This window comes from Amblyomma americanum, chromosome 5 (assembly GCF_052857255.1).
Source record: "Amblyomma americanum isolate KBUSLIRL-KWMA chromosome 5, ASM5285725v1, whole genome shotgun sequence".
Taxonomy (NCBI): Eukaryota; Metazoa; Arthropoda; class Arachnida; order Ixodida; family Ixodidae; genus Amblyomma; species Amblyomma americanum.
The window spans coordinates 203849058-203863202 of NC_135501.1; the positions used below are offsets into that span (position 1 = coordinate 203849058).

Below are 14145 nucleotides of genomic sequence, written 5' to 3' on the forward strand. Positions count from 1 at the left end.
GCTCATTGACGCAAAGCGAAACGTACGGCATAGAGAACTGCTATACTTGCTGCACCTTGGCGTCCACGTTTGCATAAAAGCGTGCTTGGGAGCGATTGTAACCAGCGGTTGGTTACAACGAGACAACTGAAGAACGTTTCAACACCTTTACTAGAGAGTGGGGTCAACTCCTTTTGAAAGACAAAGACAGTGATCTACAATGAGCTGTGTCTTGTGCCAGCTGCGGCCGCTCTATCCCATCACACCACGTCACTTTGTTTTCCTTAAAGACCCCAAATGGGGTTTTACATAGGGCTGGGAGTTACATAGTGCAGGCGTCGACCGCGGTCATAAATGATGATGGGCAAGTTATGGCAGCGATATGGTGGGGAAGGCCGTTCCAGTCAGCAGCTACTCGACCAAAAAATGAGTTGGTAAAGACTTTGGTACGGGCACATTGGCGCAGAACTTGAAAAGTGTGACCGATGCGTTGCGATCTGCATAGTGGTGGTGCGCATATGTAGGGTTCTTGTCTGAGCGGTGAATAAAAAAAAACTTGTGAAAGAAGACAAGACTGGCAGAGCGACGGCGACGAAAAAGATTACACAAACCTGATTGCAATTTTAGTGATGATATGCTAACGTCACATGAGAACGAAGAGCGAATGAATCTGGTGGCTCTGTTTTGTACAGCTTCGAGGGCATTCGTGAAATAAGCTTGGTGAGGGTTCCAGATGGCAGATGCGCATTCCTGCTGGATGTAGCTGGGTGGAACAAACGTTCCAGCTCCATCCCTCCATCTGGTCCTCTGTTGACCTCGTCTACGTTTCCTTGTCATTGACATCCGCACCGTCACTCCAAAAGGCCGCCAATTTTTCGCTTTGCGAGTCACATTCAGCTACCGGAAATCAACGCGTCTATGCGTCTTATAAAACGCGCCGCTCTTCTCTCGTCTTCAGGCCAGAAAATTAATGAAACCCGATAAATCCAGGAGTATTTCCGCGACTCGTCATCAAGGACGAGGCCCCTCTAAGTTACGCGGTGCCTGGCACTAAGTACCGCCGTATTTAATTACAGAGTTGGTGTAAAAGATTTCAGGTTATCTTTGATTGTCATGTTTACGTGAGCATGCTTATTCGCGTGTAGAGGCTGGGCTGACTTGCTTTAAGAAACCACTATTCCGCCTAATGACACGGATGGGATAATCAGCGAAGATTTTGCTTCTGGCCAAGAGGTTTCTCCAGGGCCGGTGCTTTAATGTAACTGTTACAGAGGTGAGTGTATATAAATTCGTGAGTTTTGTGAGGCTGTATAATCAGAACAAATTGCTAACTAAACAATCTATTGATAGTCAAAGGCTCAAAGCTCTTAAGACTAACTTTATGTGTACCAGATATTGAGGACCTCATGCAGAAGACTGGAAAAAAAATACAGCGCGTTCGGTACTACCGCATGTTGCCGACCTCAAGTCCGTGAAAAAGGGCTACATTTCAGTAATCAAGAGCTTATATATCTAAGATATCCAACAGCTAGCTCCCGCTGCTAGTAGCAGTCTAGAAGTCGAGTGCTGATAGCAACTTCATGATTCGTCTCTCTGCGCATAAAATATACTACAACCTCAACCATAAGACCAAAGAAGATACCGCAAATATTTCATTTGTTCTAGTTTGACCCTGTGGCCAAAGAAGATGACAACGAGGTCCTAAGACGCACAAGACTACAACTACAACAACTGTAACAGCACCAGAAACATGCCGCATTAAGCTGTCAGTTCGTAGATACCGGTTCAACAATCTACGCAAATGTTTGCTCCAGACGGACACACAAACAGCCCTTTATATAGCCCTCCTAGCAGTAGCTACAGGGTGTCTAAACAGGGGTAACGTGCGTGAGTGGTGTCATCGCCCTCTAAAGACAAGCGTGAGGAACGGCGCAGTTCAAACATCGGGTGTCTGTGCTTACACAACCGTACGCTGCATATGTCCTGGGAGACCTACGAAGCGTATCGTACAAGTAAACATGATCGCTAACTGCTGTCGCTGTTGCGGGTGGGCCGTCTCTCGTTTGGCAGGCTGCGCACTAACTTTCGCCAGCCCGCTAAATCGGGATTACACGGCCTAATGATCTAAAGACTCCGCAGCACACAATGAGGGATACCTCTACGACTGATGTCAATCGTTGGGCGATCTCTGGAAGCGTGGACAACCGAGTTTGTCAATGCTCAAGGGAAGGGCAGCAGCCTGTATACATGTGCGGCGTGATTCCGGTGTCACCGCTCCCCTCATGAGATGTAGCTATTTTTCAAAATGTGTTGCAAAGCAGTTTCCACAACTCCTGAAGACGTGCGCAACGGAAGATGCATCAGTGTCCACATGGTGTGTACAACGATCTTGTCATTCATCATCATGTGTCTTGTGCGGGTGTTGACCGCGGCAACGTGTTCTACAACTTGCGACCAACAAGTTTCAAGGAGAGTAGAGAACGGTCAAAGACAATGGCGCTACCCTTACCGATGGTGGTGACCACCGTGATGGCGAAGAAGAAGGAGTTGTAGAAGTTCCAGTTTGTGTGCGTGTCGTGGCCGTGCTCGTCCATGAGATTCTTGCTGCGAGCGTCCGCCAGCCGCGCCACGATGGCCTTGATCTCCGAGCTGTTCAGCTCGGTCAGGTTCAGCGAGGCCAGGCGCTCTGCGCATGCGTAAAGAAAACGCGGGAGAAACGAACGTCGCTTAAGACTATGGTTGGTCGACGAGGCGGCGAAAATGGGTTAGCTCCAATGTAAACAAAATAAAATGTAATTGACTCTGCCAAACTGCACGGCTGTGTCAGAAAGATGAGGATCTCATATCAACAAGGGGCACCAGTGCTCTGTTTTCAACACTACAGAAAGAAAAAGAAAGAAACGCAAGAAGATAGAAACAGGATATGAGAAACACGGGGTGAAAGCAGTGGTGGGACAAAAACCTAATAGAGTGGGTCTGGCGCAAAGCGTCCACACATCTCGTGACGGTGTATCAAGTCCAAAGCTCTTGGACATCAAATTTAATTGGGGGGCAACTTCAGAATGCTGTAAGCTGCTGCTATGGCAATATTGAAGGTAATGGTTGAATCTTCCGATGCGTAGAAAAATCGTTCTTTTAATGTTTTTTTCTTCGCTCGCATCGAATAGTTAAGAATGCCATAAAAAAAAAAGGCGGAATGGTTTTAACAGAAGTAAAAACGTTAACAGCAAAAATCAGCAGGTCTTTCGACAGAGAATCGGCGGGTATATTGATCGTTGCAATGGAACCTAAATATATATGAAACTATATGTGGAAATGGCGTGAAAAATGCGGTTGCCCCGAATTTCTGGCTGTGATTGTTCGTGATCGTATCAGAGGTACCTTTCCGAAGCAGGATTTCTTTCTATTTTTTTTTGTAATGGTGTGCACACCCTACTGCTACTTTTCTCATAAGGCACCCCGGACGCGTTTTATCAAAGTTGCAGAATCTGTTCACCGGACAAATCGACGCAGCAGTTAAATTTCCTACTGCAAGAATTTGTCGGAGGCCATTTTAATCGGTGGAATTTTCAACGATAAGAAATTTCCTTTCAGTACTCGCAATGTTCCTGCCACTGTGCCCTCATTTGCAACTGCCATTCGTATTGTTATAAGAAGCCGGCTTATGACAGTCATCCGCACGTCGGGATGCAACTTGACGTGTAACAATTAAAAAAAAAATGTCGCGAAAGAAATGCGGAAGGCAAGCGCCGATTTGTAACGGATGCGGAATGTATGAAACGGAGAAGAAAGCACCGACACGTCATTTAAAGACTGTGCGAGCTCACTAATTATGCTTGATAACATGTCGTTTCTGTCTTAATTGACACTTACGTTCGAAATTAAGGCGAGGATGGACTACGAGAACGTTACAACAACGATGACGAAATAAAGCTCGTCACACTTATAGAAACGGTTTACAGAGAGTCTATAGACTCCTTATAAACTCTATTGCCTTCCTATAGATATTTCTTTTTGTCTATTCACAGTCTATAGATGGTCTATAGAAAAGTCTACTAAAAGTGTATGGCTATAAATCTATGGATTGTTTATAGACTGTCTATAGCATTTGTAATGCCTATAGAGTGCTATCTGGGATTTGTCTATAGACAGTCTATAGATTTTATAGACAGAAGTCGATGGACAGTCTACGGACTGTCTAGCAAATTTTTATAAGGGCATACGCACGTGTTCTGCGCATGCGTGCTTAGAAAGCGTACACCAGCCAGCCTGCTAACTACTATTATGGACGCAACCGGTATGGCTTATTTTTTTTTCTCCCTTTATGCTCCTTTCATTTCGCGACAAAATATGTCCAGCAGCTTATTTACCAACTTTAAAAAGTGTTTCGAGCGCACTCTTTTTCGAAGAGCTCACATCATCTAAAGGGGGCTCGGCGTCAGGACGGCGGGTGAGCGCGCAACTGAAATAAGACAGCCTTGTAACTGACCTTCCAATAACTTCCACACAGAGAGAGATATATACGCCCGGGAGATTCACTGCGGCCCTGACCAAAACGCGTTCAGCCCGGCGAGGCCACTCGAACAGCGTGGCTCCTTTGTTCCCAATCGTTTTACGAGAAACCGCGCAACAGCAGCACGAAGGAAAAACTCCTCAGCCTCAACTCAGGATGACGTCAATGGATTCTCCAACAGCCCCGCGTGGTGCGAGTGCCCCCTCCCCTGTCTCTCTCCCTTATTTTTTTACGGCCTCTCGTACACCGCAGCCGCCTTTAAAAACTCGAGCCCCTCGCAGCTTTACAACTAGCGGCGTGTGTTTGTGTGAGTGTTTGCTTACGCAGGAACAGCGAAGCGCCGTCTCGGACATTCATTGGCGTCCGCAGAAGAAATACGTCTTGCGGGAACGCGCACCGCTCCGCTCTGCCTGTTTCCCCGCCTCTTCCAGACACCTTCCAAACACACGGTGCACTGCACGCTGCTCTCTAAATGCCTGCAGCACTTTGGGGTAGCCACGGGCGGATGCGTTATCCTTTCAGTTTATGTTAGCTCCGCTGTGTTACTTCAGTTATAATCATTATGGTGTATCGGTTCTGCAGGCCAGCGATAGCATGGCCGATAGGTTATCCCCCTTTATGTTACCCCGGTTACAACTTTTAACACTTATGCAGCCGATTGCAGCCGGTATAGCATAACTATAGGATAAATCGGCTGCAGGGCTGCAGCAATATAAAAGCTATGATTGGGATAACATTGCCGGGACGACATTAGTGGGGTAATTGGGATAACAGAACTTGATTTAGCCTTAGCCAGATAACGTAACTCGCCTGTTACTAGCATTTTTCTTTAAATTGTGTTACAACTTCGACCCTTTTCGGTCCTCGTGGCAGGCTCAAGCGGAGCCACATCTCCGCCTTATCACCCGATGCCGCAGGTGATAAGAATAGAATAGAATCTAAAGGTAAGAACCGTGCTGTATTATAGTGGGACTAGCACAAATTAGTCGGAAGTGACACTCGTGGTTTTTCTGCCTTCCATCGGCTCGCCATTGGCCGCCGCTCAATACCGTTCGCTACTAGTCAATAGACATCTTTAGCATACCGTGTTACCGTTACCGAAGTACCGGAATCCAGCTTAAGCATGCGCTATTCGGTCTCGATGCGGAAAGCTCGCGCGCAGCTGCCGGGTACCTGGCGCCATCTAGCGCCGTCAAGGCGATCTGCGCATGCGCAGTGACGGCGCGCGGGCTTCCGGTTAGGGTAACACGATACACAATATGCTAAACGTGTCTATCGGCGAGATCACCGGCTCCGAGGGTCACTACCGAACTGTTTTTACAAGCAACAGGATTTATGAATAATAACCACTGTGACTAGCTTACACTGCTGTGAACGAACTACTGGAAATAAGAGTAGACGCCACGGCTTTCTATACATACGGGCGCGAATGTGCGTTTGCAAAGTTCTGCCCGTGTAGGTTAGTTGACTCTAGGGGTGCAGCTTAGTAAATACTGCACAGTATTGTTGGTCAAACAAGAGAGAACATGCGAAACCGGGAACGCCTTCAGTTATAACAATCGGGCGCCCGCAGCCCATAAGCTGCCCGCTCTTTGGAAGTTGCGGGCGCGCCTAAGGAACGGACAAGGCTCGGCCTTTGTATTCGGCTCGCGCGAGCCAATACGACTGCCGTCGCTATGCTGGGAAAATATTTCCAGGCACTTTCGTTTCCCTCCCGCGTACATATAGAGGGCTGCAATGTCAACAGAGAAAGCAAACTTCGTGGGTTTCTGCCGCAGATATACGTGGAGACGAGACGAGCGGAGATCTATTCCCGGACGGGCGTCGGCTAATAAATTCTTTCTTTTACGGTTCGGCCTGCCCGAAATAGTGCGGCGAGGCCGCTTTTTTTGCTGTCGCTTCGTACGAGAGAGAAAGTACAATGTTCAAACACATAAAAGGTGTGTTTATGCGAGCCACACTCGCGCTCGAGCGAGAAGGCATGTGCGTGGGAAAGAAAATAGAGAGAGAGGGGTGTGTGCTTTGTGCTTGGCTGTCGCTGCATGAAGACGGTGCTGTTCCGAATAGCGGACGGCGCGCTTACACACTGAGTGTGACGAATAAGACTGAATTGACAGCGAGGTATTCTTGAAGTCTTTAGACGCTGCGAGATCGAATTCTTGGTCGTTGAGTCAATTGCTTCATCCGTTGTGATTCATAACAGGTGCAATGTGCTATGTAATTAGTGCTTACACACTAATATTTCGTTCTAGCACCAGCCGCATTTGCCTGCACGCCGGTGCAAGTTATCGCGAACTATCATGGCGGCCTTGAGCAAGCCATCGTTCTCCCGCAAGCCTCGTTTGAGTGCCACATAGCGCACGCCTGGTCGATGTTTTCCCGCCAAGAGTTCCGTGTCACTGCGCCGGTGTTGGGGAGCGGTGCCACGTCGCCAAATTAATTGCTCGTTGCAGCATAACAACCTCCTTCGATGCTGTGCACGAATATCGCAGTTGCCGCTCGCTGCACGCGTGGGTGGTCGTCGATAATGATAATAAGCATACCTTCTGGGCAGCGTCGCAACGGCGTGTGGAATGAGCTGGAGCAACATGTGTGTGTGTGTAGTAGAGTGCTGTCCATATTAGAATGCTATGTATTATCGAGTGCTTTGCTATTCCCTTTCAAAAATTTCATTAGAGAGTCTATAGACTGTCCATAGACTTCTGTCTATAAAGTCTATAGACAAACCCTAGAGAACAGTCTACAGGAAATACAAATCCTATAGACAGTCTATAGGCAATCTATACATTTATGGCCATACACTTCTAGTAGACTTTTGTCTACAGATAATCTATAGAGTATGAATAGACAAAAATAAATATCTATAGAAAGGCAATACAGTCTATATAAAGTCTATAGACTGTCTATAGATCATTTTTGTAAGGGTTTGTCGACTGTCGATTATAAAAACTTTATAATCGTATAAAAACACTCCTTTAGCAGTATGCTTTAATAACGGTCCTTTTAAGCTCAGACATACCTAACAATTCTGGGTAAAAGCGTTACTGACCGGGAAATCCTTTATGAACGCCATTTTTTTTTTCAGATAATGTAAGATTTAACTATAACAGTCAATATATGCTCAGATCACCCGACGGCAGTCTTGAATCTTTTTTTTTTCATTAACCTTTTTTCTACCGTTAAAAGCATTCCCCATTGGTTTTCTATGCCATTCTTAGCTGTTCGATGCGATCGATACAAACACTTTAAAATGATGATGACTGTGGATTTTTAAGGTGCAAGGGCATCTATGGTTAATAAGCGTCATGGCACAAGGAATTTTCGTCTACTCAAGGTGGGGTCAAAGACCAATTCTCTAAGCATTTCACCCCAGATACGCCGAGCACAAGGCAGGGGAAAGGTTGTACCCATTGTATCACCGGTGGGTACCCGGCGGCACTGGGGATCGAACCCCGCACCTCCCGCATACGAGGCGGATGCTCAGAATACTAGGCCACCGCAGCGGTTGAAACACTTTAAAAGAAAGATTTTTCTACATATCAGAAGAAAGGAGCATTACCTTCAATATTTCCATAACAGTCTATTACAATTTTCTATTTTTCAAAATTTTTGCGCGAGAATATTGCACGTGGCCACTGAAGCGACTTCGATAGCCTATCTACCCCACAGTCCCGGCCGAGACCACATGCCAATGGGCGACTGCCTCTTCCCTGTCTCACAGAGAACGGTTTGAGCCAACCGAAAAGCGTGACGAAAGGCAAACAAAAGAAAAATGGTGCGCCGCGCCCAGACAGGCCCGCATCGCTAACCCCGAGACGCGCGTCAGTCGGTCGCGCGGCCGTTCAACCCTGGGCTCGCAGGCTTGTTTGCCGCCCCGACAGCAGCCCACACGACGGTCGTCGAGCGAGCCGCGCGCGGGCGCCCGCCGAAACCGTCAGTCGACGCCGAAGGTACGCGAGCGCCTGAGCGCGACTCCGTTCGACTCGTTCCTGACTGCTGGAGTTGGGTGCAGTACGCGGAAGGCCTGCTCGGACATCTGCTTGGCTATAATGCGCCTATACCTTGTGAGATGAATTTAGTTCGAGTTTCGTGCATGTCGGCTTACCGGTTCAGTGCCGATTATTCTTTACTGCTCTAGTAGTTCCATTTGCCCGCTTCCGGTCTCTTAACGTTACTCGTATTTTTCTTTCCATGACTCGCTGCGATGTTCTTAACTTGAGCTGAACCCTTTTCGTTAGCCTCCACGTTTCTGCCCCGTAGGTGAGTAGCGGTAAGATACAGCTGTTGTATACCAGAAGCGGGCAGACTGGGTGAGGGAACAAACGCGTGTAAACGACATCCTAGTCGAAATCAAGAGGAATAAATTGGCTTGAGCAGAGCATGTAATGCTAATGTAACGAACTCAACACACGACGCTTAAAATGTGAACATGCACTACAAAACTAAGAGAAGAAACACGGGTGTTCAAAGTATTGGCAACACAGTGTAAAGAACAACAAGTGCAGAAACGGTAGCCGTATTTAAATGTGCTGAGCATCAGCTCAGTACTGCACAACTTGGCTTCCATCAGAGTCACGTAGTCCTTTTTTTAGACACCGAAATTAGCCATAGGGTCGGCGAAATTAACACAGCGCAATGACATGCCAAATCTACGCATTTGCGCACTCTAAAGCAGCAGGCTGATCTTTTTCTGTTGCAGCTGACTTCCTGAGAGCTGCACACATCTACAGCCAGAAGCTACCATAGCTCCGCTTCCCGCGTTGCCACTTTTTGCCGCTCGTAGATGCGCTGCAGCTTCAGATAGATTCCAAAAACAGACCGCAGAGCTGGGAAACTCCGGTGACATAGATATATAATGCGTGCGCGCGTGTGTGCGCGTGTGTGTGTGCGCATGCGCGTGCGCGTGCGCGTGCGTGTGCGTGTGCGTGTGCGTGTGCGTGTGCGTGTGCGTGTGCGTGTGTGTGTGTGTGTGTGTGTGTGTGTGTGTGTGTGTGTGTGTGTGTGTGTGTGTGTGTGTGTGTGTGCGTGCGTGCGTGCGTGCGTGCGTGCGTACGTGTGTGTGTGTGTGCGTGCGCGTTGGACGAAACGGGAACCGCTCGTCACGCCGCAGACTGAGCTGCAGTTTAAAAAGAGGGACTCCGGATTCGACTGTGGGGACCGGGGGTCGGTGGTGGTGGTGCAGGCCTGCGTTGACGGTGAATGCGGAACGCAGAGCCTGCGGTGGAGGACAAAATAGCAGCTGACGCTTGCTGAGAGTCGCGGAGAGAGCAGCGGGAAGCGAGAGAATGGAAAACTACTCGACACCAAAACCTCCCCGTCTTTTCTTTTCCGGCCCCAGTCGCAGTGATGCCCGAGTGACGCAACCGCTCCAAGGTCGGCGGCCGCCTTTACGCTCTGCTTGTGGCGAGGAGCTTTGAAGAAGAAGCGTTGAAAAAGCTACCAAGAAGATGATGAAGATGTGACCCCAGGATTAATCGCTTTAAGCTAGAACTGTCCACACGTTTTCCTTTTTTTTTTAAGCGATAGCGTTAAGGAAGCCCGTGTCTCCCGCCACAGTGGCTCCAGTGGTTAAGCGTTCGGCTACTGATCCGGTGTACCCGGGTTCGAACCCGACCGCTGCGGCTGTGTTTCGATGGAGGCGAAACGCTAAGGCGCCCGTGTGCTGTGCGATGTCAGTGCACGTTAAAGATCTCCCAGGTGGTCGAAATTATTCCGGAGCCCTCCACTACCGCACCTCTCTTTTCTTTCACCCCCACCTTGCTCCCTTCCCTTACGGCGCGGTTCGGGTGTCCACCGAGATGCGAGACAGATGCTACGCCATTTCTTTTTCCCCAGTAGCCAATTCAGGGATCTATGAATCTAAAGTAGAGAACTACCAGTTCCTCATAAATGGGCCTTAACCCATTAGCGCATTCGCGTCATACCCTTAAGGCGGAGCGTAGGTGCCCCTACAATTTTTAGACTCTGGCCCCTATCATCATCATTAAAACCATGACCATGAGCATCATCAGCCTACGGTCGGATACAACTCAAGAACGAAGTGACAGATGCCACTCAAAGGAGGCCCTCCAACCACAGGCGTCGACCAACTTTCTTGACGCCGTGGTTAATCCGATTAAGCTGTGGTTAAATGCCTTTCATCTGCCATCTCTGCGGTTTCACGCTAGTAGGTCAAAGGTGATTGACCACAAAGTCATCAGAATTGGTCGAAGCTACTGGCTGGAGATACTCCTTTGACTGCCGTTTGCGGCTTCGATCTTGAGTTTCATTCAACTGTAGCTACGTCTGCTCCGGGACAACGGCCTTTCACATTGCTCTCGAGTTTACCCTGTCCTTCTGCCAGCTGCGGCCATCTGAACCTCGCAAACTTCCTACCCTGACCCGCGCGCCTGACTTTCTGCCACCCCCTTCTACGCTTGCCTTCTCCAGCAGTCCAGGCCGTTACCTTCATCGAACATCGGTTATATTACCTTCGTATAACATGCCCATGCGCATTTCTTCGCCTTGATTTTAGACCAGGATGTCATTAACTCGCACTTGTTCCCTCACCCCCTCTGCTCTTCCTGTATCGTAACTGTAAGCCTATCAATTTCCGGCCCCTTTACTTCCCCTCAAAGGTCTGCTAGCATGGCAGAAGGCATAGAAGCAAGTCCGATGTGGCCGCATTCAACGCTCCTGGTCGTCAGTGAATCAAATGCCGCCAAAGTGCGTTTTTGCTTCTTGTATTCTTCAATATGACCTCGTGAACGCATTTCTATTAGAAAATGTGGGGAATGGCCGACAAGCGTGTTTCGGCTTACTTAATGGGAGCTAATGAGGAACACGGACACATGAGTCCGTTTACATGCATAGCAGTATTAGGAAAACTTTCGGGTTTAGAGTGTATTTGTGACCACAGTATAGTATCATTATGTCGGTAGTGAATAGAAAGCCGATAATGCAATCCGTCCTGGACCATGTGGTAACCTTCTGACCAATGAGAACGCAATCCAGGAGAGCCTGGGCCACGTGAGTGTGGAAGAGGCCTCCCTCGCAGATTAAGAAAAGGGGTAAACCTTTGTCACTTTTTCTCTACGAAGTGTTTCGCAATTTTTTCGCTTCAACAGCTCGAGATAGCGATATTTTCTTGGCGTAAGCATGCACCGCATTGGAGACCTTGAGCAAAAGCAAAGTTCCTGCCCGAGTTGGGCGCCATTTTTGCGTGTTCTTGTTCCGCGGGGGTTTTGCTTGCCGCTCGTACTTGGCGCTTCAAATGAACAGTAGTTGATGTTCTTTGCTCGCACAGTGTCGAAGAACTAAACATGGGCATGCATCCATTGGTGCAACCAAAGAGCTTCATGAAGCCTTGGAGTGGAGTCGCACTGGATGCTAATCCACGATGGGAGCCAATGTGACATGCTCTTGAATGAGTGTTTGTCCTGGGAAACTGTACGTCATACGCTCTAAGCAGTAAGAAGTAAAAAGAAAGTAAGCTGTCCACTGGAGAGGGCAGGCTTGTTTCGTTAGGCTTTTCAGCCAGTCAATATTGGCCTATATCTTGTTGCATATCCTTAGCCACTTTGTGACAAAGTGCCACAATTGTTAGCTGGAAACAAGAGTTCACCACATTACCGCACGAAAAAGTCCGCGAACAACAGCTGTCCTGTTATTGCGAGCGTTCTTGACTCGCTGTCTCTCGCGTGTCAATGCCGACGAGATCTCTTTAATGTCACAGACTTAATCCAATGAAAACAGAGCATTAGGATAGTCCGCTGAATACATGCCATTTATGAGCAATTATCGCATCAAGAGGACCTAGTACGCTGCGAATTTGCGACACGCTTTGCAGTGAAACTAAACTACTTCTGCGCCGTTAAATATTGCAGTGTTGTGAAGCTTACTCCATGCACTGTTCTTCGGATGGTCACAAGCGCGCGCAGCAGAAAATAGCACACTGTTGGGCAGGCTTAGTATTGCTTGTTTTAGTTAATGATTTGAACAATAATCTGCGTTGGTCAGCTCTGCTCCCTGGTTACGTCGTCCGGTGTGCAGTAGGACAGACGACGCGTATATCATCATCATCATAATCATCATACCGTCACCCTAACTACATACCCTGCAGGACAAAGGCCTCTACCATATCCTTCCAATGAACGTGCCTGTATGTGTACAGCGCAGACGAACACAACACAGTGGTCCGACCACCGTTCCCACCGGCTGACAATCGATTAGGTTTTCTCAGTGCCATATGTTTTACGATAATGATGAAGACGGAAAAATGTGAATCAGAAAGGAAACAATGTCCGTGCTCTACAGAGGGAATATGCACTGATTATATTGTTTTTATACTGTCTCTCTCTCTTGTGTTGAATATAAGAGAGCCCGCTGCACCCTCCGTGCCCATATTACTCTGCATGCTCTACAAACCAATATCATCATCAGCAGCCTGACTATGCTCACTGCAGGGCAAAGGCCGCTCCCATGTCTTTCCAATTAACCAATATCACACTCCAGATAATGTGACCTGTGCTCTCTTGTATTCACGAAGGAGGAGTACACAGCACCCGTCATTCCTATATTACTCCCTTTCCATATTAAACAATATTTTATTGCACTAAATATTCTGCTCTGTAAGTTAGTTAACAAGAGAAAGTATATACAGTCTGCAGCGTGCTTCGTGGAGGGCGGGGGGGACAACTTGGCGGCGGGAACAAAAGCTGTGCTCCCACCTTTGCGTGTATATGGTGCAAAAGACGACAGCTCGGGAGCAGCGGCGAGTGCAGCATGAGGGGGGGGGGGGGGGGGGGGGGGGGGGAGTGAGGGAGCTCCCGTTTTTATGGCCTGCGAGGGAGAACAAGGGAGGGGCGGACGACGACGGACGGCGGTAAAGGCAGCTTAGTTCGGAAATAGCAGTGCGTTGCCTCCGAATCGCGGCCTGCCTCGCGCCGTGCCCATGCTGCATGCATTTGCTCTCGCGAGACTGGGTGTACTTGCGTGTGAGCTGCCGTGTTACGTGCGGCGGAAAGCGCAGAGTGTCATCGCTTACGCTCTTGCATGGGGAGAAATTTTCTTTCTTTCTTTTCTCATTCACTTCTTTCTTCCTGCTCTCTCTTTATTTATTTCTTTCTTTCACTACCTGTTTCTTTCTTCTTTATTTATTTATTTATTTATTTATTTATTAACTTCTTCCTTTTCTCCTTTCTTGCTTCTTGTATTCATTTATTCACTTCTTTCTTTCATCATTTACTCCTTGCTTCTTTTCTTTTCTTCGCTAATTCGCACTTTCAGTTTCTCTTTCAGGACACATTGTCTTTCTTCAGTTCACCGTCCCGTAAGTAAAAAGACGCACCCTGCGGGGCCCAGAGTTTCGCTCTTTTGGCTGGTGCTTCGTCGGCTGGTTAGCAGTTCGTGCTTTCTTGGCTGCTTCGTTCCCTGTTCCTTTTTTTCTTACGAGTTCGCATCGTTCCCTTTGTTTACCTTTTACCCATTGTCTCCTCGCGTTTCATTCAAACGTTCGCACTGGAGAAGGAAGGGGGGGGGGGGTGCAAAATTTAGGTGGTCGAAAATAAACTGACAGGGAAGCGAGCTTCACACTCTCATTCGTGCACCGAGTGGTGTCATCTGAACTGAGATATAGGCTCCAAGCTTCTATTCATGACCTAGTCTTTGCTGTC

The 14145-nt window shown here is 48.1% G+C and overlaps 1 protein-coding gene across 2 annotated transcripts in view; it reads right to left on the minus strand.

Annotated features, from left to right (window-relative positions):
- LOC144133465 (open rectifier potassium channel protein 1-like) overlaps positions 1 to 14145 on the minus strand; it is a 100693-nt gene that overhangs the window by 38912 nt on the left and 47636 nt on the right. For both annotated transcript variants that reach the window (XM_077666568.1, XM_077666569.1), the window contains exon 3: positions 2489 to 2665. In XM_077666568.1, the coding sequence (XP_077522694.1) occupies positions 2489 to 2665 (177 nt within the window). The remainder of the gene's footprint in view (positions 1 to 2488; positions 2666 to 14145) is intronic.